Source organism: Eptatretus burgeri, chromosome 2, assembly GCF_056783735.1.
Source record: "Eptatretus burgeri isolate ZD-2024b chromosome 2, Ebu_testis_v1, whole genome shotgun sequence".
NCBI classification, from domain to species: domain Eukaryota; kingdom Metazoa; phylum Chordata; class Myxini; order Myxiniformes; family Myxinidae; genus Eptatretus; species Eptatretus burgeri.
The window spans coordinates 92,474,231-92,500,481 of record NC_140962.1 but is presented as its reverse complement, the minus strand read 5'-3'; the positions used below and the strand labels follow the sequence as shown (position 1 = coordinate 92,500,481).

General features: G+C 44.0%; 1 protein-coding gene across 2 annotated transcripts in view; it reads right to left on the bottom strand.

Annotated features, from left to right (window-relative positions):
• The window catches only part of LOC147032567 (plexin-A1-like), a 424,700-nt gene that overhangs the window by 141,589 nt on the left and 256,860 nt on the right, over positions 1 to 26,251 (bottom strand). For both annotated transcript variants that reach the window (XM_085870308.1, XM_085870309.1), the window contains exons 14-15: positions 2,870 to 3,021; positions 279 to 399 (exon numbers count right to left, since the gene is read on the bottom strand). In XM_085870308.1, the coding sequence (XP_085726434.1) occupies positions 279 to 399; positions 2,870 to 3,021 (273 nt within the window). The remainder of the gene's footprint in view (positions 1 to 278; positions 400 to 2,869; positions 3,022 to 26,251) is intronic.

Here is a 26,251-nt window from a genome sequence, read left to right as displayed (position 1 = left end):
ATAGATCCCGGCTGTAAAAAAAAAAAATGCTACTTTCATATAATGTGACAAACAATTCAAATGAAGAGCAGTTGGGATGCAGTTTTCAAATGACAATCCTTTTTATCTTTAACCACAAGCAAAGTGTCATTATGACTGATTTTCTTAATAGAGCATGAATTGATCTGTTGATCCCTCGGCGAATTTCTAATCACCCGGCTTGCCTGGAAAAATCAGTCAAATGCACCGTAAAGGTTTTGCTCGCTCTATAACCTCCTCTTCTGTTGCGCTTGTCTCACCACAATGCTGAAGAATTCCTGAGAAGCGGCCATGTACCGCGGGCTGCATTCTCCCACGCACAGCTCAACTGCACCACTTCCGGCTACTGCGCCAAACACCGCTTCAGTCTCGCACACAATCCTGGAATGCACAGACATTAAAAAAAAAAAACCTTTATATTCATCAAAATTGTCCTAAGTCACCAAGAATTAAGTGCTGTTTGGTTTTGAAGGGGGTTTTGTGGCCAGAGTGGGGGTGGGGTGGTGAAAGCATTGCAAAACGAAGATTTGAACCACTGATGTTTTCAAGAGCAATGTTAATTATTTTCTTCTCTACTCAATAAAAGCTCATAGAAGAGCAAGGCGATGAAGGGTGTGAACTGACAGTATGGGAGCAGTGCACATTGTGGGCACAATAAGTGAGGGAATAAGCGAACAGGAAAAGAGAGAGAGAGAGAGAGGAAGGAAGGAAACACAGCAACCTGCAAGAAAAATGTCTGGGTTAAGACGGGTTGATGCAGATTGTGGTTTAGGATGGGGGTGGGGGTTGACATTGTGATGGCGGTGCACTGCCTACTTGACACCATGGAGGCAATTGTGGGAGAGAACAACCTCAGGAAGGCAGTTCCACGTAAAAGAGAAGGAAGGAACAAAAGAGTTGAGGTGTGAAGTAAGCCTGGATTTTGGAGGTTTAACAATGAGGGAGTTACTGGAAGGTGTGCATCATAGAGTTGCTGGGGATGGACAGAGGGCTTAGGGAGAGAGAGCAGAGGGAGCTAGACTGGAAGAGAGGTGGTAAAAAAAATAAAAAACCAGAAACCAACCTGCCTGCGCTGTGAAGGCAACAGAACTTGTGCTTCGTGCTCATCATTGGAGATTCCAATAATGTTGAAAGCTTTAAATTCCACCAAATTCAGGAGAGACAGATGTGATGCCAGCTTGATGATCACAAAGAGAGAGTTGGTTGTACTTGACATTGAATGTCTACAATTACATCTAGAATCATGGCCAGCACCATACCACATGTGACAGATGAAACGTGGTTATTTTCCCAGGACAGACTGTACTTGTGTTTTGTTCTATATCCTGCCCGGTTGAATTGCATCAGCAAAATCTTCTCTTAAATTATTAGTGCTTCTGTTGCTATCACCCCTTGACATCTCTGGTCTCTGCAGTTACTTTGTCTGGTGCAGAAAAGCAATAATTGCAGAAACAGCAGTAAACAAGCAATCTTGAGCCATCGATGTTGCAGGAATAGTGAAGAGGGGAGGGGAGAATGATGAAGAGGAGGGTGCCTGACTAGCTGTGTGAGTAGCTTGGATGAGTTTGGGGGATAAAAAAATCATTAAAGTAAGAGTCTTGGCGTAACGGTAGAGCTGAGAATTGTGCAGCTATAGTTGGTGTTGTGACTCATGAAGATTATCAATTCTTACACCTTTCCATTGCTGAGGATTTACCGAAGACAGGCCGCTACTCCATTGCAGCGTGCTCTTAAAGCAGTCTTCAGTGAGGAAGTCGTGAAGTTGAAGTAGTCTTCAGTCGTATAACTTTACCATGGCACTAACATGCAGTGGCCTCCTCTTAATGAAAGGTACCGTTGGATCTTCACTGTCAGAAAGCAAATGCAGACAGATGAGACATCCCTCCTCTTCTTTTCCTTCTTCATTCATGTGCAGCACAGACTACAGGGTAGCATCATTGGCTGAGTGCGTGGCTGTGCCACTGATGCGATGCTCTCTGTAGGTTAGGGCAGGAATTTGGAATTTGGCCAGGATGCCAGCTATAGCTCGTGGACTCTTGGATTTTTGAAGACTCTGAAGGACACCATGGATTTTTTTTTACGTCCACCAATGAATGATGGGGGATGGGACACCCGTTTAACATCCATCCAAGGGACGGCACACACATTGGTTAAATCACCTGCCTATGAAACACCAGGATGACAGTTTATAGCTGGGTCGGTATATAAAACACAGGCTGGACAGCTGAGAGGTGAGTGTGCGTACTTCCAGGCCATCCTGTCAGCCACCTTCCCCACCCCTCCCCCCCTACTCTGAAGGAATATGCATTCATTGATGCAACAATCTGCCTGCATTATACCAGGGTGCCAATTTTATGGTCATGCCAAAAATCAATCCCAGACAAGACAGCTCAATGAGGAATGCATTACTTCTGAGCTATCCTTTCAGTCAGTATAGCCACACTGCAGAAGTCTGGTGTTGGGTTAGCAGTGAGGGTGGCTGGCTTGGGATCCTAGGGTCCTGAGTTTGAGCCCCTGTCGGACGTTCAATTAACACCAGGTGGTGTTGACTCAGCCTGTCATCCTTCCGAGGTCAGCGAAACGAGTAACAGTGTACTGGTAATCGGGGCAATGCGTCAGCGGCACAGCTGTGTCCTCAACCAATGATGCTTCTTGCAGCCTGGGCTGTCCATGAAGGAGGAGGAGGAGCTACACTGCAGATATTGACATACATTCAAGAAAAAATAAATATGGAGGAAACTGAGCTAGTGTATGAAATACGTGGAACCTCAAAATCGAGCTTGGCACAGAGCATGAATGTGGATGGAGAGTGAATGAACGAGAACAAAAAAGTTGGTAATGATGTTCTTACTTTTCTGCTGGGATAAATTCCTCTGGCAAGGCATGACACAGAACTCCGGCAACCATAATACGACCCTCTATCTCAGGGAAGCTCAGGCCCAGGTTCTGCCCACGAATTGTCACCAGGGTCCCACCTTGAGGTGGTCCACTAAGCGGAAACACCTGTGGGATTATGGAGGAAATGACGACCAAGAAATTCGGAAATTCAACAGTCATCCTCATCTCAAACTCATACTGGGGAGAACTATAGTGCCATGACAAGAGAAAGCAATTGACTATTAAGTTTAAGCATTTTCTTGATCGAGATGTACAGTACATTACAAGGTAGATTCAGGAAAGAGAATATGCATAATCAGAGACAAAAAATATTTACAGTAGTTCTCTTAAAGGCCCCAATTATTCCCACCTTCTTGTGGGATGGAGAAGGAAAGTTTTTGATGCAAGTCTTGAAGAACCGGTTCGCCAGATCTACATTTGACTGAATGTGAAAGTGACTTATCATTTGTTCAGGGTGCTGGCGATAACTTGCCTAATTTCCGTGAAGGATAACTCGCATACTCTTCGTCGGATCTTTAACATCCACTAACTAATATTGGCAGACAGGATGCCCAGTTTAATGTACATGCGAGTGATGGCACACGTATTGATGCCTAAACCTGCCTGCGAGACACCAGGTTAACAGATTATATTGGTGGGCCGAGATTCTAACCCAGGCAAGACAGCACATAGGCAAGTGCGCATACCTCTAAACGATCCTGCCAGCACTAACAGTGCAATACTGTAATCTTATTAGTCATAATAATCTCAAAAAGTAACTGAATAACTGATTATGAGTACGTACATGTGTTGAACAATTTTTTTTTTAATCTTACAAATTGTAGTTCAAAGTGTTCACTCCACTCCTCCACCTCCACTCTCTCCCTCCTCCCTCCGCACACCACCCTTCTGTCAGTGCCAAACATATTCACCTCCACTTAAGTCCAAAAGGTAAAGCTCCATGATAAAATGCTTGTCATGTTCTATGAAAGCGTGAAATAGACTGATTATTGGTGCTGCCACGCAATTTCCTATGAAACGGCTGTTCAAAGTCAAAGATTGTTCTACTGTTTATAAATCTGCTAAACACTGAAACTGACCCAAAGAGTGGCAAGGCATCAAGAAAAGGAAGAACACGATGGGTTGCTTCCTTTTCTTGATGCCATGGTAACGAGGAACCCCGATGGAAGTTTCAACACCACGGTGTATAGAAAATCCCACCTTGACCAATTGTTACCTTTCATTTGAGTCTTGCCACCCAACATACCACAAAAGAGCTGTTAATTAATTAAGTAATTAATTTATATGCAGCCTATGGCTGCTTGGCTGCATCATTTTCTGGGGATGTGGTTGTTCCGCAAAAGAGCTGTGGTTAAAAAAAAAACTCGTGAAAAGGGCAAAACAACATATCATCCATTTTGGAGGTTAAGAGGAAGGAGATCAAACATCTAAAATGGGTCGAGAAAGCCAATGACCACCAAGACCACTTCTGCCCAAAAACCAAAATGGAACTGGCAGCTCAAAGAAATCAGAAAATTCTGCAGCAACCACCTAAAGGCTTCTGCGTGCTAACTTTTGTGCCAGGATTATCCCAAAGGATTGACAGGATGTTGGGATTGCTAGAGGGTGAAGGTATACTTTCAACCTGTATGCACGCTGAAACCAACATTAACTAGTGCCAATGCCAAAATACACAACAATGACTGCACAGGTGTGGCATATGCTGTTCCATGTGTCTATGGTGCTGAATATACAGGAGGTCTCGGAAGGACTTTGGTCAAGCATAGAACACCGCACGGCCTTTGAATGCAACCAACCGGAAAGGTCTGCTATTGCCAAGCATGGGTTAAGTACTGGCCATATTCCCCTGTGGGATAATGTGAACGTTTTGGCTGCATCCCAGAACCGTGCCAGGGGACAAATGCAGGAGATGAATCCTGGAGGCTTGGCACACTGGACAAACGAGTTTGCCTCGTGCAAAGGAGACTGGAGCTCCATCACAGGCAAATGGTCAGCTTATCGACAAACACACCAGAGATGCTCCATGGGGAGGAGAACAGAGACAAAGTGGCACATCATGGTTTTCATTGGATCATGAAAAACACCACAGACAACAAGGTTACATGATGTAATTTAATGTACCTCCCAAACAGATGCAAAGCACTGTGGATGCAAGCTTGCCATTGGCTGATGTTTGAATTGGCTAAATGGCACGAGGTCTCAACGCAGCTTTGTAATAGGTCAGCTGATCAGGCCCACCTCCTTCACCTTGGGATTATCTGGAAGGGGGTTAAGAGGGAAATTGCTTTTGACAAAGACTGGTGGACAAAGACTTGCTGAGTTGCCGGCCGAAACATTTAGTCGCGTGATACAACTGGAGGTTGGAGAACTCATTTTGGATTATTTGCATATCATTCCCAACCACCCATCATTGCACACATGTATAAACATAAGCACACATCGTTTTATACTGTATCCTGAATATTTTGCATTTGCCTACGACACCATCAGCCAGAGAAAGCCCGCTGGTGTGGATATTTTGAATATTGAATACGTAACCAGAACGAAGGAGATAATACAGTATGGAGGTGGGGGAGGGATTGGTGGGGAGTGAAGAGCTTGCACTTTCTTTCCTGCCAAGGGCATCCTCCACAGGTTACTCCACTTTCAAAGTTGTGAAGATACGATGTAAATTTCTCCAAGAAAACCCTTCCTTAAGTCGCAAATAATCTCCTTTGCTGCCTTTGCCATTACATTGGCTCATAGATTGTGGTAATTTGTGTATGTGTGTGTGTTTGTTGTTGGTTGTTATCTCCATATGTGGGTTTCAGAAGGTGGAATGGAGTCCTCCCAGATCTTGAAGTGTCCACCTATGTTTTGGTAAGGGGTGGAGGGGAAGGGATGGGGTGGGGGGGGGCACCATTCATGGACCATGTTGTGAGGTTAAGTATTTCTCAAAGTTTTGTTCCGAGCGCTCTTTTCAGGATTGTCACCGATTCCCGGATAGCTTCCAACTGTAGTTAATTTGTATTAATGTTCCCATGGATGTTTTTAAGATCTCTGTAGGATTCTTGTTCATCATTCCCATTACTCCAATAATCACTGGTACAATTTTGGGGCTCTTCAGATTCCAGGATCTTTTTACTTCATTTTTGAGGTCTTGGTATTTGGTCATTTTCTTCATCTCTGCATTATTTAGGCCAAAATCACTGGTTACTGAAACCTCAATTAACAATACCGTTTTCTTGCGTTTTATTCCTAAGTACTATATCCGGTCACAATGCTGTTTTCTCTGTTCGCGCTCGATGGGATCATCAGGTCGGATGTGAGCATTACTTCCTTGTTCTCAATTATCACTTTTGTTTCATGTTTCCATGAGTTTTGTGGGACGGGGATATTGAAATTTCTGCAGATGTGCCAGTGGATTACTCCACATACCTTGTTGTGCCTTTGTACGTACAACTGTTCTGACATGAGTTTTTTACATCTCGATGGGAGGTGACTCGTGCTTTCTGGTTCTATCTTGCAAAATATACACCTGTCTGACTGACTCAGTTCCACCATTTTCTTAAAGCCATTAATATAGTGTCCTTGGTCTTGGGCATTTATAATGATTTGTTCTCCATCCCAGTTAAGCTGACTTCTTCTTAGCCATTCCAACGAGTCTTTTGTCTCTGCCCAATCTGTCCAACTCTTTTTTTTTATCTACCTTCCTGCTCTTTTGTCGTTTTCGCAGTTGGCAGTGTATATCTGTTGATATTTCATGTTATATTTTCATTTTGTCTTTTTTGCTATCATTGGGGCTGTATTCATTGCTGTTTCAGTTTCATGCATCAGGTCAGGTCAGGTATGGGAGCATGCGCCAGAGCAGCGCATCGCTGCGTCCACTTTACATCGGTACTCGATGGGCCTTTGTCTGGCCATCCCCCAGGCAGATGCCAGGCCCATCCCCATCTCCTTGAGATGCCGATCAACCTGCTGCAACCATGAGGCACGTGGTTGGCCCATTGGCCTCCTCCACTCATGAGACTCCCTCGCTGAGAGAATCTGGTGAGTCGGATCAGCATCAGGAAAACAAGCCACATGTCCATACAGCCGCAGCTGACGCTCACGGACTATGCAGGTGACAAATCTCATTTGAGTCTCTCTCAGCAACCGCTCGTTGGACACAAAGTCCGACCAGCGATAGCCAAGGATTCTCCGAAGAGACCTGGTACAAAAGGAATTAAGTCTCCGTCTCAGATCCTTGGTCAGAGTCCAAGTCTCACATCCATAGAGCAAGACTGGAAGCACCAAGGACCTAAAGACTTGGACTTTTGTCCTCCCGCACAGGTACCGGCAGCGCCACACCCCATGATCCAGTGAATCCATGACTTCCCAGGCCCGATCGAAACGTCCATTGACCTCTGACTCACAGCTGGCAGAGACATTAACATCACTGCCAAGGGAAGTGAATCTCTCTACGACCTCAACATCATCACCAGAAACAGGCACAGACAGGACAGCGGCATCCAACATGTCAACGAAAGCCTGGATCTTGGTTTTGACCCAGGAAACCCGTAATCCCAGTGGCGCCAACTCCTCATTCAGCACCTCGAGGGCCCCCAAAAGGATATCTAAAGTCTCCACAAAGATGACTGCATCATCTGCGAAATCAAGGTCAGAGATCTTGAGATTCCCAAACGATGCAGCGCAGCTTGATCTCTCTGACATCCTCCCTAGAATCCAGTCCATACAAGTGCTGAAAAGTGTGGGGGCCAGTCCACACCCCTGATGAACTCCAGTAACAACTGGAAATAAGTCAGAGATGGTACCACCACATCTCACAGCACTCTCAATACCAGAGTAGAGTTCAGACATCAGATCGATCAGTTTTGGAGGCACCCAACGAAGACCAAGAATCCTCCAGAGGACATCCCGATTCACTGAATCGAACGCTTTACAGAGATCAACATTGGCTACAAGCAGCCCCTGCCCAAATTCTCATCTGTGTTCGGTGAGGACCCGAAGAGCAAGGAGATGGTCAATCGTTGACCTCTTTGGTTGAAAGCCTGACTGCTCTGGACGCTGGTGCTCAAGCAGATGGTGTTGAACCCTATCAAGAATTATCCGAGCAAAGATCTTGCCCGGCACTGAGTGCAGCATCACCCATCGGTAGTTGTTGAAGTCCTGGCGATCACCCTTCCCTTTCCAGAGAGGGACAACAAGGCCCCTCTTCCAGTCAGTTGGGATGATGCCAGTGTTCCAGGCAGAGCACAGAACTGCATGTAATGACACGAGTGAGACATTTCCACCAGCCTTGAGAAGTTCAGCATGGATGCCACAGATCCCTGGAGCTTTACCCCATTTCAACCGGTTCACCACAGCCTGTGTTTCCACAAGCGAAGGTGGATCATAGTTGATTGGAGGGTCAGCAACAGGGATTGTAACACCCCTGATGTCCAACTCGACAGCTGGTGGATCAGCTTGGTACAACCGCTCAAAGTAACCGGCCCAGCGGGCCTTCACTTTGGACTCCTCTGTCAAGAGCCCACCACTCTCTGCTCCAACTGCAGTACACTGAAGGATGGGCTAGGATGAACGCAATGCACGAATTCCCCTGTAAGCGGGACCAGAATCACCTGTCCACAGGTGATGCTCTACCCCCTCACAGATTCCTCGCACATAGTTCTCCTTATCCACGCTTAGTGCACGTGCAGTTTTACACCTCAGCTCCCAGAACAGCTCAGCTCTGCCATTCAGCCTGGCCCTGCAACTCTAGTCAATGGTATCCAGTGTCCCTTGAGAGACAAAGTTCTTCTTTGCCCTGCGGTGAGTTCCAAGACATCCACCAGCAATATCAAGGACAGTGGTCTTGAAGGCACTCCACAACTCTTCAGAATCTCCCAAAGCACCCAGAATCCTCAAATCTCCACTCAGCTTGTTTGCAAACTCCTCAGCTACCCTCTCATTTGTGAGCTTGCCAACATCCAGCCTAGGCTGGGATGGTACCATTCTCCAGGATTTAAGGTGCAGCTTTAGAGTTGCTACAACAAGCCAGTGGTCAGTATTGAGGAACTGAGCACTCCGGTAGACCCTGCATTTCTGGATCATCCTCCAGCGACCATCAACGAGGACATGGTCAATCTCCTTTGCCACACCGCCAGCATTGGAATACCTCGTCCAGCGATGAGCTTGTGGGTGCTCAAACCATGAACCAGCCACCCCAAGTCCATGACTTCTTGCAAAGTCAAGGAACTTAGTGCTAGTCTGTTTCATACTTCTTGACCCATGGGGACCAACACATGTCTCATAACCATCCCTTTCAGTTCCAGTCGATGCATTGAAATCCCCCAAGACTAGAAGTGTATCTCGTCTGGGGCACTGATCAACCACAGACTCAAGCGTGGCGTAGAATGTGTCCTTCATGTTGAGATCACTCGCCTCAGTCGGAGCATAAACAGAGACCAGGGAAATGACACCCAAGGAGTGATGAATCATTTGTCTCATAATAAACTCGTTGACCAGTGTTACCTCAATTAACATTGGGGTCAGCTTATTGGACACAGCTACAGCAACTCCTTGGGCATGGTAACCATCAGAGCGACCCGACCACTAGAAGGTGTAACCACCAACCATTATCTCGCCGCAATCCAGTCTCCGAACCTCAGAGAGAGCTGCAATACCGATCTCCAAACGCTTGAGCTCAGATGATAACAGAGACAGGTGATCATCCTCTCTTAGGGATAGGACATTCCAGGCACCCACCCGAAGGGACCGCCTCAGGTTAACCCAAGGAGACCGCCGTCTGGTGGACGACACCTCAGCACCACTCCGACACACTCTTCCGCAATATGACCCGGGAATCATTGGGGCTGTATTCATTTCCTTTACGGTTTCATCCATGACATCTTCCATTTGCACCTATCTTTGAAAAAAAATTGCTCGGTGGGTTAGGGGTACCTTCTCTGGATTTCTGTCTTTGAGTTTACATACAAATTGGATTCAGTCTTCTGTTGAACTTTTCACGTACTCAGCCAATCTGACATGTCATTCTGTGTCCTTGGTTGAGCTCCATCAGGCCGACTACCTCTTTCTCGTCTCGGCAGGTACATTCTCGGGATGCACTGATTTTTGTGGAACACTTTGTGGATGATGAGAAGTTTCCTTGTTTTGATATCGATTTTGTTGATTTCTGCTTGTGGCCAGTTTATTATTCCGCAGCTGTATTGGAACACTGGTATTGCTCGTTGGTTGATGGCTTTGATTTTGTTACTCAGTGTGAGGTATGTTTTCAGGATCAGCCTCGTTCTTTGCAAGTATTCTTTGTCAATTGTTCTGCGCATTTGTTTGTGACATATTTGGTGGTCCTTTCAAACTCAGGAGGGAAGCTGTATGATGCTTCGTTCTCTAGATCCTGTGTTGTTGTATCAGGGTCGATTTTTATGTTCTCTATTTTTGTTTGTTTACCTGGTACGAATGTGTACTTGACACACTTATCTCGGCCAAATTACATTTGAATGTGTGTGTGTGTGTACAAGTTGTTGTTGTTGTTGTTGGCTGCTATTTGCACATGTTGGTCGGTTTCAGGAGGTGGAACGGAGACCAACCAGGTCTCACAGTATCCACCTCCATTAGCGTGTGTGTGTGTGTGTGTGTGTGTGTGTGTGTGTGTGTGTGTGTGTGTGTGTGTGTGTGTGTGTGTGTGTGTGTGTGTGTGTGTTTCTGTAAAAGCAGTCTCTTTGGAAAAGACTACCTGAAATGTCTCTCAATACATTCCCAGTTGCTTGGGCAGAAATTTGGAATTCAGACCGGACAGTACTGGCACACAATTTTGCTATCTCCAGCTTAAGTTGTATTCAGTGTCTGACCTATGCTCGGACACTATTTGTCAAACAGCGGTGATTTGACCGACTGTGGAATAAAGACGGCCAAATCCATGTGCACGTGTGCCTCCTTCCTCATCTCATGCTCTTTAAGTTGGTGAAACACACGACAGTTGGTAAGAATGATGGCAGGCAATGGAGTCATCCATCATTCACAATGCAGCTCCCTCCTTCACTGGTGACGATTTTGAACTTTTCGCTGAAAAAGCCTCTCGTAAGCTTAATGGTGTGAAAATCGCCAGTTCGGGCCTCACGCTGTGTACTCATACCAGTGAGTAAATAAAGCCGATTGAGGTGGCTGACGTCTCAGTGAGCTATCAGAGCCAACATGCCAGTCTCAAGTTATATGTTATTCGAGGAAGTTGACCATTCCTTCTCAGTCGTAACTGGCTGAATCACATCAATCTGGACTGGTCAGCCATTCTCCTTGTTAAAACCACACAACCTCAGTTGGAGCAAATCTTTCAAAAGCTTTAAGGCCCATTTTCTAAAGAACTTGGTCAGCCCAAGGATATGTGGGCCACCCTCGTCATGAAGGAGGGCATGGTTCTAGTTTCTGTCAACCTAGGCCAGTCCCATAATGCCCTCTGCGACAAGGTGAAAACTGAGTTATGCAAGGTTGAGGCCTGTGGAGTGATTGAACTGGTGTCATACTCAGATTGAACCACATCAGTTGTCACAGTGTTGAAGTGGAATGGGGATGTTTGATTTTTCAGGGACTTCAAGGCTGCATTTAACCTCATGGGTCATCAAATCCAGCAGTATACTCTTCCATAGATCGATGCAATATATCTTCAGCTGTCAGGGAGTATATTCTTCACGAAACTCGATCTCTTCTTTTTATTTTGTATGCAGCAAAGGCTGCTGGGTAGCATCATTGACTGAGGGTGTTGGCTGTGCCGCTGATGCAGAGTGCCCTCTGTAGGCTAAGGCAGGAATTTGGAATCTGATGAGGGTGCCGGTGATGGCTCGCATACTAAACTCAACCTTCTATAATAATAACAGCTTATAATAGCTTATAACAAAATAAACAAGACGCATACTTTCACCTGGAAGCAGAGCCCAGTAGTCATAACCAGTTAATCAACAATGCATGTCAGGGGTGTGCTGTATCACGTGATTGGGTTTTCGTACATCATGACTCGCCCGCGAGGGGCGGCAGTGATGTACATCCACGTCGCGTGAATACAACGGTGGTGTCTATTTCTTGCTGCTTACAATTACGATATTCAGTTCCGAAGCACTGAGAAGCATGCTAACTGCGACGGGCTCTCGCGCTTGCCTTGCGTGGAGGGTCCAGCTGCGTCTGAGTCGGCCGACCGGGTTGATGTGTTTGCACTGAGCAGGTCCAAAGCGGGCCGATCACGGCCAAAAAGGTCGCGATGGAATCCGCTCATGATCCAGTGCTTGCCCGTGTCGTCCAGGCGATTTCTACGCGGAAATGGAGCGATCTACCTTCAACACCGGCATTTCAGCCTTTCGCGTCGCGCGTATTGGAGCTGTCGTTGGTCCAACGGTGCGTTATGTGGAGAATGAGGGCGGTTCAGTTCAGGCAGTGGTGTTTGGAAGAACTGCATGTCAGTCACCTTGGCGTTGTGAAGACCAAGAGTCTTGCTCGTAGTCTGTTGTGGTGGCCGGGGTTGGACGAAGACATTGAGCAGTTGGTTAAGTGTTGCACCACGTGCAAAACAGAGGCTGATAACCCGCGTCGAGCTTCGGGACTATGGCCTACTCCAGGCAGGGCCTGGCAGAGGGTCCATGTGGATTTTGCGGGGCCGGTTAATGGCAAAATGTTTTTGATTGAGATCGATGCATTCTCTAAATGGCCGGAGGTTGTAGTGATGCAGCATACATCAGCAAACATTACAGTACAAAAAACTGTGGACGATCTTTGCTAATAAAGGATTACCCAAGATTCTGGTCTCTGATAACGGTCCGCAGTTCATCGCAGGTGTATTTGATGAGTTTATGCGTCAAAATGGTATTCGACATCTAGGGTCCGTGCCGTATCATCCTGCGACGAATGGGCAGGCGGAGTCGTTTGTTAAGATGTTGAAACGGGCTTTGCGCAGGGGGGGTGTTGCACCTGTGCAGACAGTGGTCGATGTCTTTTTGCTCCAATACAGGAACCCTGTTCATCCTGTCACGGGCACTAGAAATAAACCCCACTGTTTTAGGATTGCTTCAGCTGTGGCTTTGTGACAGAAGACCATGGATCAGGTTTGTGTTGAGCTTTCTGCAACAATCTGACCTGGATGACATATTCATTGCGAGTAGAATGGCTGAAGAACACCTCGAGAACAGTGAGAAAGTGATAACCAAGTTGGTGAACTGTGGTCTCCACTGCAATAGGGACAAGTGTGTTTTCTCCAAATAACATTTGGAGTACCTCAGTCAACATCATCATGTCAGATGGGTTGCAGCCGAAAGCCCCATAGAAGGTCGGAGCGATTTGAGAAAGGACAAAACAAAACAAAGGACAAATCAGAGCTTGTCCCTGCCAAGGGACTAAACCCAGCTTCAGTCATTCGTCAGTATGGCGGAGTATTATCAACGATTTGGGAGCAATCTGATCTCTGAGTTGACTGTAAACACGTCTGCTCAAAAGAAAGAATGCTAGGAATAGGGTTATGACCAACAGACGGCTTTTGGTCATAAGAAGCTCTGATTCACAGAGAATATAGCTCTCAATCACTGTGAACATAAATGCCCGCTAATCTTAGCATTCGATAGCTCTGCCTACAGTATTACACAAAGTGGACGATGGCTTTGAATGTCCTGTCTGTTTCGCATCTCACACCCTGTCAACAGTGAAACAGAAATATTCCCAAATCAAGAGGGAGGCTCTCAGCCTTGTCTGGGGAGTTTGTAAGTTTCATCAGTACCTACTGGGCCAACATTTCACCCTGCAGACTCATCATAAGCCACTCTAGTTCATCATGGAACAAAAATTAGGCATCACAGTTACCATAGCCACAAAGGTAGAATGATGGTGTTTGTTCCTCACTGCCTCGAGCTACAACATTCAGTTCTGTGGCACAAAGGGATACAAAGTTCTGTGGCACAATCGGCAGATAATAATGATTTCATATAAGAGGTGAAGTGTGCATGGAATTGTGGTTAATCAAATGCTCATCTTCAAGCTTATAACAAAATAAACAAACCGTGGGCAGGTGGAATGGTTGTTATTTTTTTTTTTTTCGAAACATTTGCGTTGCCTTTTGTACCAATATCAAATTGTGATGTAGCCAAAGATTACTAAGTCTGATAGACTTCCTGGCAGACTTCTCTCCTTTCCTGCTGGCTCTGCATGACTGCGAGCTCTATGACCAGGAGCTCTTTTTTTATGCTGGCTCAGTACATGCTGTCATGCAAACGGCACCAACATGCATGCAATTCCGCGCAAAAAAAATTCTGCAACCCCGGGGTCTCACTTTGACGTCTCCATTTGCCTGCAAGGACCGAAAATGATTATAATTCATGATGCAGACCTTCAACTCTCCAGCAACATTGCATGCACGCATATAAATGATTATCTTGCACCTGTATATGTATGGTTATTATTTAGCCATAAAATTCTGATAATACTTATATTTTATAGATACAAAAAATAATATTTATGCACAAAATGTTTTTTTATTATGATAAGACTATTATTTAACCAAATTAATGCGATTGGCCCTTTTGCTCCTATGAATGGTTAACGCCCGAAACACCAGCTTCCCCTTATATTACTTCCCACAGTGGTTGGCACACCTTGATTTCATCCATCGCGATGATAACGACAATTTTTAAAATTCTTCCCCAACATGAGAAGTGCAGTGTACAATCAGGTTGGTGGTTAAAAACAAGCAATGCACCACGGTGGTAAAAAAAAAAAAAACATGTGACATTTAACAGATGGTGGGACCAAGACTTACATACTGTTTTAATAGCTTGTCAGCAACTAATTGCTCACCAGCTGGCTGCTCTACCACTATTGGCCAAATCTCTCCCCCGAACACACATTTGAAAGTGCTTTGCAACTTTGCAAACTTTGCTTTCGAAACACCGCCGTCCTTGCAAAGGGGGAAAAGTCAGAACGAATGGAAAGCAAAATACTGTTGGAAAAGAGCAATTACCATACATTGCCACCTACATTATCAAGTGCAGCATGACCCTCATCCAGCAATTTTAGACGGATTCCTCTCCTTGGAGTATAACCTGTGTTCCATAAGTATGTTCATTAATCTTGGTAACTTTTAAATTCACTTCTGCTGCTGAGAGTTGGAGCCATGGTTCAGAAACTGTAACCTATCCCCAGGCCTTGTAAGTCAAGTAATTATTTCGTTTGAGGGTGACCATCAAATTTATGAAGAATATTTTTTGAAAGACTCACCAACTCCGGAAGAAACTAGAAGGGCACTCGGTGAAGCGCATACCTCCGCCACGTAATGCCTGATCCACAAGAACATATCGAGCCCAATACATTTTTGAAATATCATGCTATACAGTACTATATAGTTTTTGGCCCGATCTCTCAATGGTGAAGAATCACTTTAAGAATTAAATTACTTGGATCTTCATTAAAATCGAATCAATTCGTCCTTGCAACACACCCAACCTGTTCACCAAATTTCATCCAAATCTGTCAACAACTTTTTGAGATATCCTGTACACAAACAAACAGACAAATAAAGACGGACAGACAGAAAGGGGTGAAAACATAACCTCCTTCATCTCCGGTGGCGGAGGTAATTATTGAAATGAAAATTGTTGAATGGAATTGAAGAGGGAGAAAAGGGAAAGTATAGGAATTGGAGACGAATTAGACAGCAGGAAAATACAAACATCTGTGGTCGCAACCTGTTTTACTCTTCCACAAAGACGATGATACAAATGACCTTATAAAACCTGGTGACAAAAATCAGCACATACCATGGGGTTCCCAACAACCTGGACTGATTTCAACCTTGGACTGCTAACGTTCTCACAACAATTTTAAACAACAGCATCTGAGGCTCTTGGCTTCTTGCGAACCACCATTTGCTTGCTTAATCGTTGATCAAACTGAATTATTTGGGATGGTGGTGTAGGGGGTTTTGTGCTTCAATTACCCCAGAATTTACATCAATTTTGAGATAATAATAACACTCTCTGTTATGAGACTACGGAAGCATTTTTGCATCATCAGTGGTGCTGTATTGCCAATGGATATGTTGCTGGGGGTGTGATGTGGAGATCTTCCATCTGTGTGTCATCTTCCAGCACTGGAGAGCATGTTTAGATCACTTGGTCTTGATGTTCATCTTGTGTCTGTCCCTCTCTACGTCAGCTCGATTGTGCCCTTCTGACAATGCTCTTTTCTCCTCAGGCAAAATTATACTCCTGGATTTGGAGCAACTGCCATTTTGAAGATATCATTAATTCCTCTTTTCATCTTTTTCTTTTTCTATTCTCTCCTGGTTCTCATATTTCTATTTTATGCTCATCATAATGGACAAATGCATTTCCTTCTTCATTTTTTTTATACTGCCAGTGGAAGGTGAAGCAAGATTTGCAAGTCATTCACAAAAATTGACTCGGTGGTGTCATGGTTCGAGTGTCTGCTCTGAGTATGGGAGGTCGGTGGTTCGAATGTCGGTGGTTCAAACCCTTGCTGGGTCATACCAAAGATTAAAATGATACATGCTGCTTCCTTGCTTGATGCTCAGCATTTAAAAGGACAGATGCATGGACAGATGCATGTACAGACAATATTAAGAGTGCAGGCTTCGATGGGTACATTTGCCTCCTCCTGTGTCAAAGTTCCTTGTAAGGGAATTCATTAAAAAAAAAAAAAACTGATTGTTCTAAAAGTACAATATTCACTTATCAAATGATTATTCAAATAAGTAGTTTTTGAGATATTCACCTGTGAAGCCACACTGTGAGCTTGCACAATAACACCTGTGGGATGTGTTGGTGCTATTGACTTCACTCATTGGGTTAGTGTTTCCTTTGAGCTTCCCTTTAAGGGATCCCCAGTTCAAACCATGTGCGCTCTGTTGATTTGTCTAATGTCGGTGATAATCCTGTACACTGTGGTGATCTATTTAGTTACGCAGGTCAAGAACCTCAATTCCGTGACCATTCTCTGGCGAGTAAGGTTTGATGATTGATTTGACCTTTTATTAAAAAAATTGCCCCCATGTCCCTCCCAAAAATCACGGAATTTTTTGCTGGAGGCCCAAATCCAAGATGGCTGGTGGCGCCATCTTGAAAAATGAAGTTTTGAACGAAGAGCAAATAGAATCATGTACAAAGACACTCTTTCGGGTAAGTGACCACGAGGATTCTGAATCTGACATTAGTTTGACATTACGACATCATTTTGACCCAGAAATCCAAGATGGCCACCATCCAGTAGAGCGAAAAGATAACTTTTGAATGGGAGCACCTAGGATCATGAATTAACACATTATTTCTGCTAAATCTATAATGGTCATGGAATTGAGGTCCTACTTAGTCAATTGTTTTTTTTTTGTATTTCTTTATTTGTGTGTGTGTGTGTGTGTGTGTGTGTAATTTCATATCACATACATATTCTTCATATACTTATTTCTGTCTTTCCAGGGAATGTACGAGTGTATGAGATGGCACTGAGAAGCACAGTATTGAAGAGATAGCTGTCAAGACAATGTCCACCATTCCGTGTGTCCTCCAGTGTAGTGGGCTTTGCAATAAACCCACCGATGCCATTGTCTCCGTTGAGAGTTGGGAAAATATCAAGAAAAAGGCCCCGTGAATGAGTGGTCTTGACAAGTTCGGAGACGTCTACGCAACGGTCGATTGGGATAATGGTACCGGCGTGCAATGAGTCCATAAATCATGTAAGTTGACCATATGGAATGCCAAGAAACTGGAACAAGCCAAGCCAAGACATAAAAAAACGAGACTCGAGGAATGCCAATCTCAGTCTTCGTCCATGTCTGAGGTTTTCCCCTCAGCTGCCGCTCCACCTGCCAAGCGGCTGCGATCGAGTGTTGAAGGGCTGATACATGAAAAAAAATGTGTGTGGTGCTGTAAACTGGAGTCCGCCAAGCACCCTGAATCAAAGCTGTCCCTGATATCGTACGATCATGCATTGGCAGCTTTCAAGAGCCACACGGTGGCCCTCGAAGATCAGAAAATGCGAGACACAATCAACTGTGTGATCGATCATGCTGCTGATGACCCCTATGCAATTGAGATCCGATATCACAACAAATGCTGGTTGAAATATGTGCGGAGTTACCAGAAAATGAGTGAAGATGACAAACTCCAATGCATGCACAATGTCAATCTCCGTGAGGCTCAGACTATCTTTTTTGACCACATCAGAACAGTTATCTTTGATGAACATGAGCTAAGGTCACTGCAGAGCCTCCTCAAAAACTACAGCTCTATAATATCTCGGTATGGTTTCCCAACATCCGGCTTCAAATCATTCTTTATCAAAGATATCCTGACCCCTGGACTTTGAGGGCAACATCTTGCTGATACCGATGCAGATGTCGCGGCAGCAGTCATCTCGTGGAAGCTGCCCGGAATGCTCTGTATCAAGAGGAAGCAGGAGACTCTCTTATGCCGTGGCTTGGTCACTGATGAGATGGCAGACTGTATTGTGCAGCTGCACTGCATGACAGGCAGTGATGTCAACTCAAGTTTCTACTGCAAGGGTAAGAAGTCGGTGCATGACAGGGTGGTGAAGAGCCCTGTGGCCCACCGGCAGCTCTCGCGGTGCAGAGATAGCATTGACCTTGAGGAGGAGGTGCTCGAGGAGCTCATGCAGTTCACACGACATGTCATCTATGGTGACAAAAAGAGTAGCACCATAGCTGAGGCCCAGGGAGTGAAGTGGAAGACACCGAAGAGCAAATCATTCATCCATCTCCCTCCAGATGCAGATAGCTTACGCCAACACTGCCTCCATGCAAATTACTTGGCGTATCTTGTGCGCCACCCCTCCAAGAAGCACCACCCCTTGCCACTCGGACATGGCTGGGAGCTGGTGGGTGGTTGCTGTTGTCCTGTTCGCCACATGTGACCTGCTCTCCCGATGCATCTACATGCACCAGAGCCAGCTGAAGAGAGCGAGCAAGATGATAGCAAGGAGGGAGATGAGGAGGGAGATGATGATGTACAGAGGAGGAGGATTCATCAGAATCTGATGATTCAGAATCTAGTGAGGGAGAATGCTCTGATTTGGACTGATCATATCTCTCAAGGTCATATTGATTAATCAGTTACAATGTCATAACAATGTGAAGTATGACACGAAAGCATAATTGGTAACTTCTAAATATGTTTTTCTGTTAATGTTTTTTTTTTCTAAAATGTGTTTCATTTGAGTTGTGGTGTCATTTGTCTACAGAAAATGGCCAAAAATTACCATTTTCAGGGTAAAATGATTGTGTATTGACATGTTTTAAGTAGCTTCATTTGCAAACTGTTCAAGTTACAGCTATTAAAAAGAGCTTATTTTGAAGTGTAATGAGTTTACTTGTCCTGCATTGATCAATTATATATATATATATATATATATATATATATATATATATATATATATTTATTATTTATCCGTTTACTTTACTGCAAGAGATCCTTATGGAGGCAGTTGCATTAAGTACAAAAGTTACGTTTTCGCTCTACCAGATGGTGGCCATCTTGGATTTCTGGGTCAAAATGATGTCAGATTCGGAATCCTCATGGTCAACTTACCCGAAACAGTGTCTTTATACACGATTTTAGTTGCTCTGGTTCAAAACTTGATTTTTCAAGATGGCGACACCAGCCATCTTGGATTTGGGCCTCTGACAAAGAATGCCAGGATGTTTGGGAGGGACATGGGGACTAAAATTTTTATAAAAAGTCAATAGAAGTCAAATCAATCGTCAAACCTTACTATCCAGAGAATGGTCATGGAATTGAGGTTCTTGACCAAACTAATTTGTCCATTAACTACTTGATGTTTCTCTTTTTGAGAAATGCAGTATTTCAAATGAAAAAGCCTTTTTGTCATCATTGATCCTGCAAGTTAAATTTTTTTTTTTTAATCGCAGTCTTTGGATGAAATTTTTCCCTCTGCTATTAAAAAGAGGTTGAAAATATAACGGCACTTGGGAGAGTGCATAACAGTTTACGACTTTACATTTTGTATCCCACTGAAAGGCCACATCTGGATCCTTGTTCTTGGCCAATCGGCTTGTTCTTGTTACCTAACCAACTCATCCACCGAGTTTTGTGCTAAGTCGTCCACAACTCTTTGAAATATCACACTATATAGGGTTTTTGGCCATATATTAGTGGTGAATAATCACATTAAAAAATTAAAGAAAAATTCTCGCATCCGGATCCGGATTTAGATGTTCACCGAAATTGAATTGATTTGCCCTTGTCACACACTCAACCTATCCACCACATTTTGTCTGAATCCATCCACAACTTTTTGAAATATCCTGTTTAAAGACAGACAGACAGATAAACAGACAGACAGGGGTGAAAACATAACCTCCATGTACCTTCAGTGGCAGAGGGAAAAATCCAATGATTATGACAAAGCCAAACACAAGTACTTTAGCTTGAAGTAAATGCTTAAAGTAAAGGATAAAGCCTGTCCAAACAATACACCTGCACCTTGACACCTAGGCCAGAATGTATGACCATACAATAAAAGTATCCATCCCAGCTATAAAAACGAAATGCATGGTCACACACGCTACATGCTTGTTGTTTCCGCCTTCAAACGTCATCAACAAGACAAAAATCACTTTACAATGCATAGCTCACAGGGCAATTTGTCAAATGCTTGACACCACGTAACATGTTAACTTGCACCTGGAAGCATTTGCATTCAACACATCGTCAGTGACATGGTCACTTATCAGCTATATAAATAAAAAGATGCTGCCTGTCTGTCATTTTTGTTTTCTCTTCCTTCTCTCACCACTTATCAACCTGTCACCAAACTTGTAGGCATAATTAACAATGTCTTCAAATTCTGCTGTTTACATAAAATTTATCGTATTCACAACTAAATTTATTTAATTCAGCCGAGCCAAAAGTAAAGTTTTCTTAGAAGTGTTTTCCATGTGAGATAACGTCACGATATTCTGGTGAGTGGCATTTCCAGCACCATTCTGTCACGGGGTTGCTGTTGCTGCTGTTGTTTATGTTGTTATTGTTCTATGGCCCTCCCATCCTATCACACCCCGACCACCCCATTTGCAGTCATAGATGGGTATATCCACAAGTTTAAATTAAAACTACATTGACCAAACAAAGGAAAATGAACCTGATATGAGAAAGCCTCAACCAAAACGAGTTCAACAATCTTGACAGAGATCTCTCGATAAATTACAAAGTACAAAAACGTTCATCACCAAGATCTAACTCAATGAAGAGCAATGCATAGAGAAAGCCAAAATTCATGCTGTATGAGCAAAAAAACAGCATCAGTGAGTGGGTAAAATGTTCTATAAACCATTTTGCACTCTCTGTAGAACATATCTAATATATAAAGCTCATTCAAACTACTGACTCACTGATATTAAAATTTGGTACCTTCTGGGTAAAGTGGAAAGCTGAAATTTTGCGGGCCGATGGACATCAAAGGCCATACACTGGGAAAAATCACAGAACTGTTGGAAAGTATTCGCAAATGAAAATATAAATAAATGACAAAAATAAATGAAAATGCAAATGCAGGTGAGCGACACAAGACAATGGGGAAGCACAGTTCGTATGCTTTCACAATGTGTAAGCACAACCTGCAAGGAAGTGTATTATATTTATATATATATATATATATATATATATATATATATATACATATATATATATATATATATACATATATATATATATACATATATATATATATATATATATATATATACATATATATATACATATATATATATATATATATACATATATATATATATACATATATATATTTATATATATATATATATATATATATATATATATATATATACATATATATATATATATATTGTTGTGGTTGACGAAATTCGCAAACCACCATTCAGGTCCCGTAGGTGAGATATCTCTGTAAGTATATGTGTAGTTAGGCCCAAACCCGTTGTTTAGAGGGAATAAATGTCATTCATTCGGGCTGCGACCCTTTTAGAGAGCCGTTTTTCTTTTACTATCTTTATTTTGGACCAGCCGCCATTACTACCACCACAACCACCACCAACCACGTCTCAACAGCCATCACACAACAACCACCAACCGCAACGCCACTTCACAACAACAGCCACGACCCTTGCCGTCACATCTCGCTCTCGCAACCATCGCATCACCGCCATTCCCGCGCCGCTTGTAGGCACCGATCCTGGACTCGTACAGGGCGCGCACCGAGCAGCGGGTGCAAAAACACCAGCCTTTCCGAGAAATCGGATCAAGAACGATTCACGCCCACTTCTGTTCCGTCCTATCAGCGAGCGTGGGGCGATTTGGCCCCGCCTCCAGGTGCGTCGGAGTATAATCGCTATATGCAGATTCGCGGATCAAGAATCATTCACGCCCACTTTTCCTCTGTCCAATGGGGAGCATGGCTCCGCCCCCGAGCGATTCCTCATCCAAAAATCTGCATATGATTTCTCCTGTCGCACTATAAAGCGCCGAGCGCGGAGCAAATCGAGGCAGTTGGGAAGAGTCAGCAGTTGGACGGAGTTGAGAAGAGTGGAGAGTGGGAGAGTTGGAGAGTTGTGGCGGCGGCGAAAGCAGTCGAGAGGGCGGTCGTGTCAGAGTCGGGGAGCTGCGGAGAGGGGAGGCCGGTAACGCGACCGAGGTCGCGGTGGAGTCGCTCGTCGCGGGACCCAAGCCAGCGAGATATCCTCATTCCCCCGAGCATCAACAACCCCCTCCTGTTTCCCCCCCGCGCTGAGATAGTGTGAGAAGGGGGCCCCATTCCCACCCCATTCCAGGCAGTGCCAGCGAGGCCCGCGGAGTCGGGGCGCCGCCGCCATCTTGCGGGTCATCACCAGACGGGTAGGCTCGACGCGGTCTCGGCCCCAGGCCCGTCTGCCCCCCTCATCGTTGAGGGTGGCCCCTTCCTTTTTCTTTTGCTTTGAGTATATGTGTTGTCGGCGCCGTCTGTGAAGTAAAACTGTATAAGTGTTGCCGTGTGCTCGGTAGTCGGTAGTAGATCTGCATTGTTACATTTGCTTTTTGTGCAGAATTGTTGTGTTTCTTCTACTTTTACATTTGCTTTTGGTGTATAATTGTATATGTGTGCTTTCCGTTTGCCGCGGAATAAATGTGCTTTATGTTGAACTGTTTTTCCCGTTTTGCTTCGTCTTTTCTTTTATTGAATCTCCATCTTACTTCACGTAAAGGGTTGGTCGTGGGCTAAATACGCCCAATAATTAATCGAACCGTCGAGGTTGACGATAACACCGCTCGGTTATCCCGATAGTACGGAATGGGTCGCTTAAAGTGGCCCGTGTCCGAAGTCGACCTGCGGCGAGGTGCGATCGCCCGGTCTACCCTCCGTGTGGGTACTTAGGTAGGTCGAATTTGGCGAGCAACCCTATCCCACGCGGGGGGCCGATTGGCACGATCGTGGTGAGGCCGAAAGGCCCACCCGTGACTAGTTCCCGGCGTTAGTCCGAGAGGGTCACGACGGGATTGTCCGTCCGGTGGGCGACGTGCCGCGATTCGAGTTACGTGGCCGCTCGCACGCCGGCGGGCGCGAATCTGCAACAATATATATATCTGCTCGTGTCCTGTTCACTTACCCCCATTGCTTGCATACATGTATAAATAAATGCCCTTGTGTGAATGTGACCTGTTCGTTGCGTCCTTTCCTGTCATTGACTGCCATTATTACGTACGGAACATTAGCTGGCTTTTTTAATAGCCGATAAGATAATCAAGTCCGACGAGGCCTCGCGATAATACACTGCTCAGCAAATCGCAAACAGAACGAGCTGCTTAAGAACGGCCCTTTTTCGTGCAGGCTCTGTCGCGGTGTAAATTCCCGGCATTTCTGTCTGCGCACATACTTAGGTAAATCGACAATTCGGTGATCGGACCCTGTCGCGCGTGGACAGAAGAGTTGGCTAATTTACGGTGTGATCAAAAACACACCCTAAGCTGGATTTTGGCGTTGTTCCGAAGGCTGCGACTAGGTTTGCCCGTTTGGTGGGCGAGAACGGCCGCCATTGGCTAGAAGCGGTCGCCGGCACGCCAGAGTGGCGGAAAACCACAACAATATATATATATATATATATATATATATATATATATATATATATATATATATATATATATATATATACATATATATATATATATATAGATATATATATGTATATATATATATATATATATATATATATATATATATATATATATATATATATATATATATATATATCTGATTAGAACGTTTGGCCATAATCGATTACCAAATAAAAATAATTGGCCGATTCTGATCATAAATTTGTAAATAATGGCATCATAATGCATTGTGAATACTTGAAGTGGGTACCGTGCGAGACCAGTGTGATGGCTGTGATTGACTTTATTGAGTTGCTGTGAATCAATACATTTTAAATCCTTTCTCCAATCGATTGGTGCATCGAACGGCACAGTGTCCTGTCATTTTTTAAACAAATGATGAGCGACCATGTGCTCATTCGATAAACTTTTGACGGATATAAAATGAAGTGTTTCATACTTGGCTGGTCATGTGAAAATCAAGTTTTATACAAAAAGCAGTACAGCCGGGAATCGCCGGGTTAGAAAGGGATTCCGTTCCGAACAGTTGTTCATACAGGATGTAATTGATCGGCCGTTGACTCAGTGTTATAAATGGTGGTACTAGCACATGAGTTGGAGCTAAACTCACCCGTTGATTTAACAAGCTCAGTGGGAGACCAACCATTACCTTGTTACCCATGCTTGCATCATTCAAAATAAAGAAAATGAAAAAAAGTTTGAGAGTTTTAATATTTAAAGTCCACAAAGCTCAGATTAGTGTAAAGAAGGATGAGTTTCTCTGCATTGTCAGATGAAAGACAGTTTATTTTGTCATCATGCACTGCACAAGCAGCACTGACAATCCAGAATACTCAAGCATCCCAGAATACTCTCGGTGTTGTGTCCTGTTCATATAATGACGATGAAAACGATCATTCCACCTTGGACACAAATGTGATGTGGTATTGGGTGAAGAAGACGAAGAGGAAGAATAGAGCAATATGGCGGAGATGTAATAAAGTTTGTTGTACTCCTATAGTCCGGACGTGATTCTTCTCAAAATGAAACAATCGGTCCGCTTTGAAATGCTAAAAAATAAATTTAACTAACACTTTTATGTACTCATTACGCCTGGAATGTATAACGTCAAAACGTACTGGTCAGGAAGGATGTACAGTGGGTTTTCACTTTTAACCTCAGCAGCGTCTGAGCAATCATGTTTTCCTTTGTCATCATGGCTATTTATAATCAGAAGGTCATTATTATTTTCAAAAACAGATCCAAGATGGCCAAGTGGCGGCCATTTTAGCTGTAAAAAAGGATGTTGAATATGTCCTCAACCATTTGTCGGACATGCCTTTCCCGATGCTGTTCAAACATGGCATCCATGTAATGAATGATGGCTTACATATGTCTTTTTTTTTGAGATCAGTTCCAAGAAGACAGACTGGTGGCCATTTTGTTACTGAAATGTGTCCCCAGTCATTTCTCAGACATGCATACTGCATAGTCCAATTTTGTTCAAACTTGGCACAGGCACAGTACAGGATGGCATACATGTACCCTCCCTTTATTTTGTGATCTGATCAAAGATGGCCGACTGGTAGACAGGTGGCCATTTTAGTTGTACATAAATATGGGCCAGCCTTTGAACTCCATACAGCAAAATTACTAAAACAACGGAAACAATGACATTTTACGTCTTTTTTACTTGTTTTGTATGCATCGATGTGCTTTAGAGAGGTAATGTTGGTTCTCTTTGGGAGTTACAAAGGAAAACAAATTTGATAACACCCAATTTCCGAGCAGTATTAAACTGTTTTCAAAATTACTGAGCCAATTTTTTTCCACACATCACACGCCAACTGCCATCTGTTTATAAAGAATGAGCAGAGCCGACCCATTGCTTTGCTGACAGACCAATTACGTTGTTGCATTTGCTAAAAATTTTGGGTGAGAAGGAGAAAGAAAAGACGATCAATTTACCAATGCATTGAGTGATTTAACCCCTCACCCCACCTCCTCCCTGTCCCCATCTTCACATCCTGCCCCCCCCCCCCATTTGCCTCCTGTTCATTCTGATGTCCCTTCCCACTAGAAATGTTTCACACACAATGATAGGCTTTGACAGGCCCCTCTGATTTTTTTGGAAAAGGAAGGAAGACAAATTTACCCATGCAAAGAGTGGTTTAACCTCAGCATTGCCCAGTTGAAAAGGAAATTGTAATACCCTCCGACACTACCACCAGCTGGCG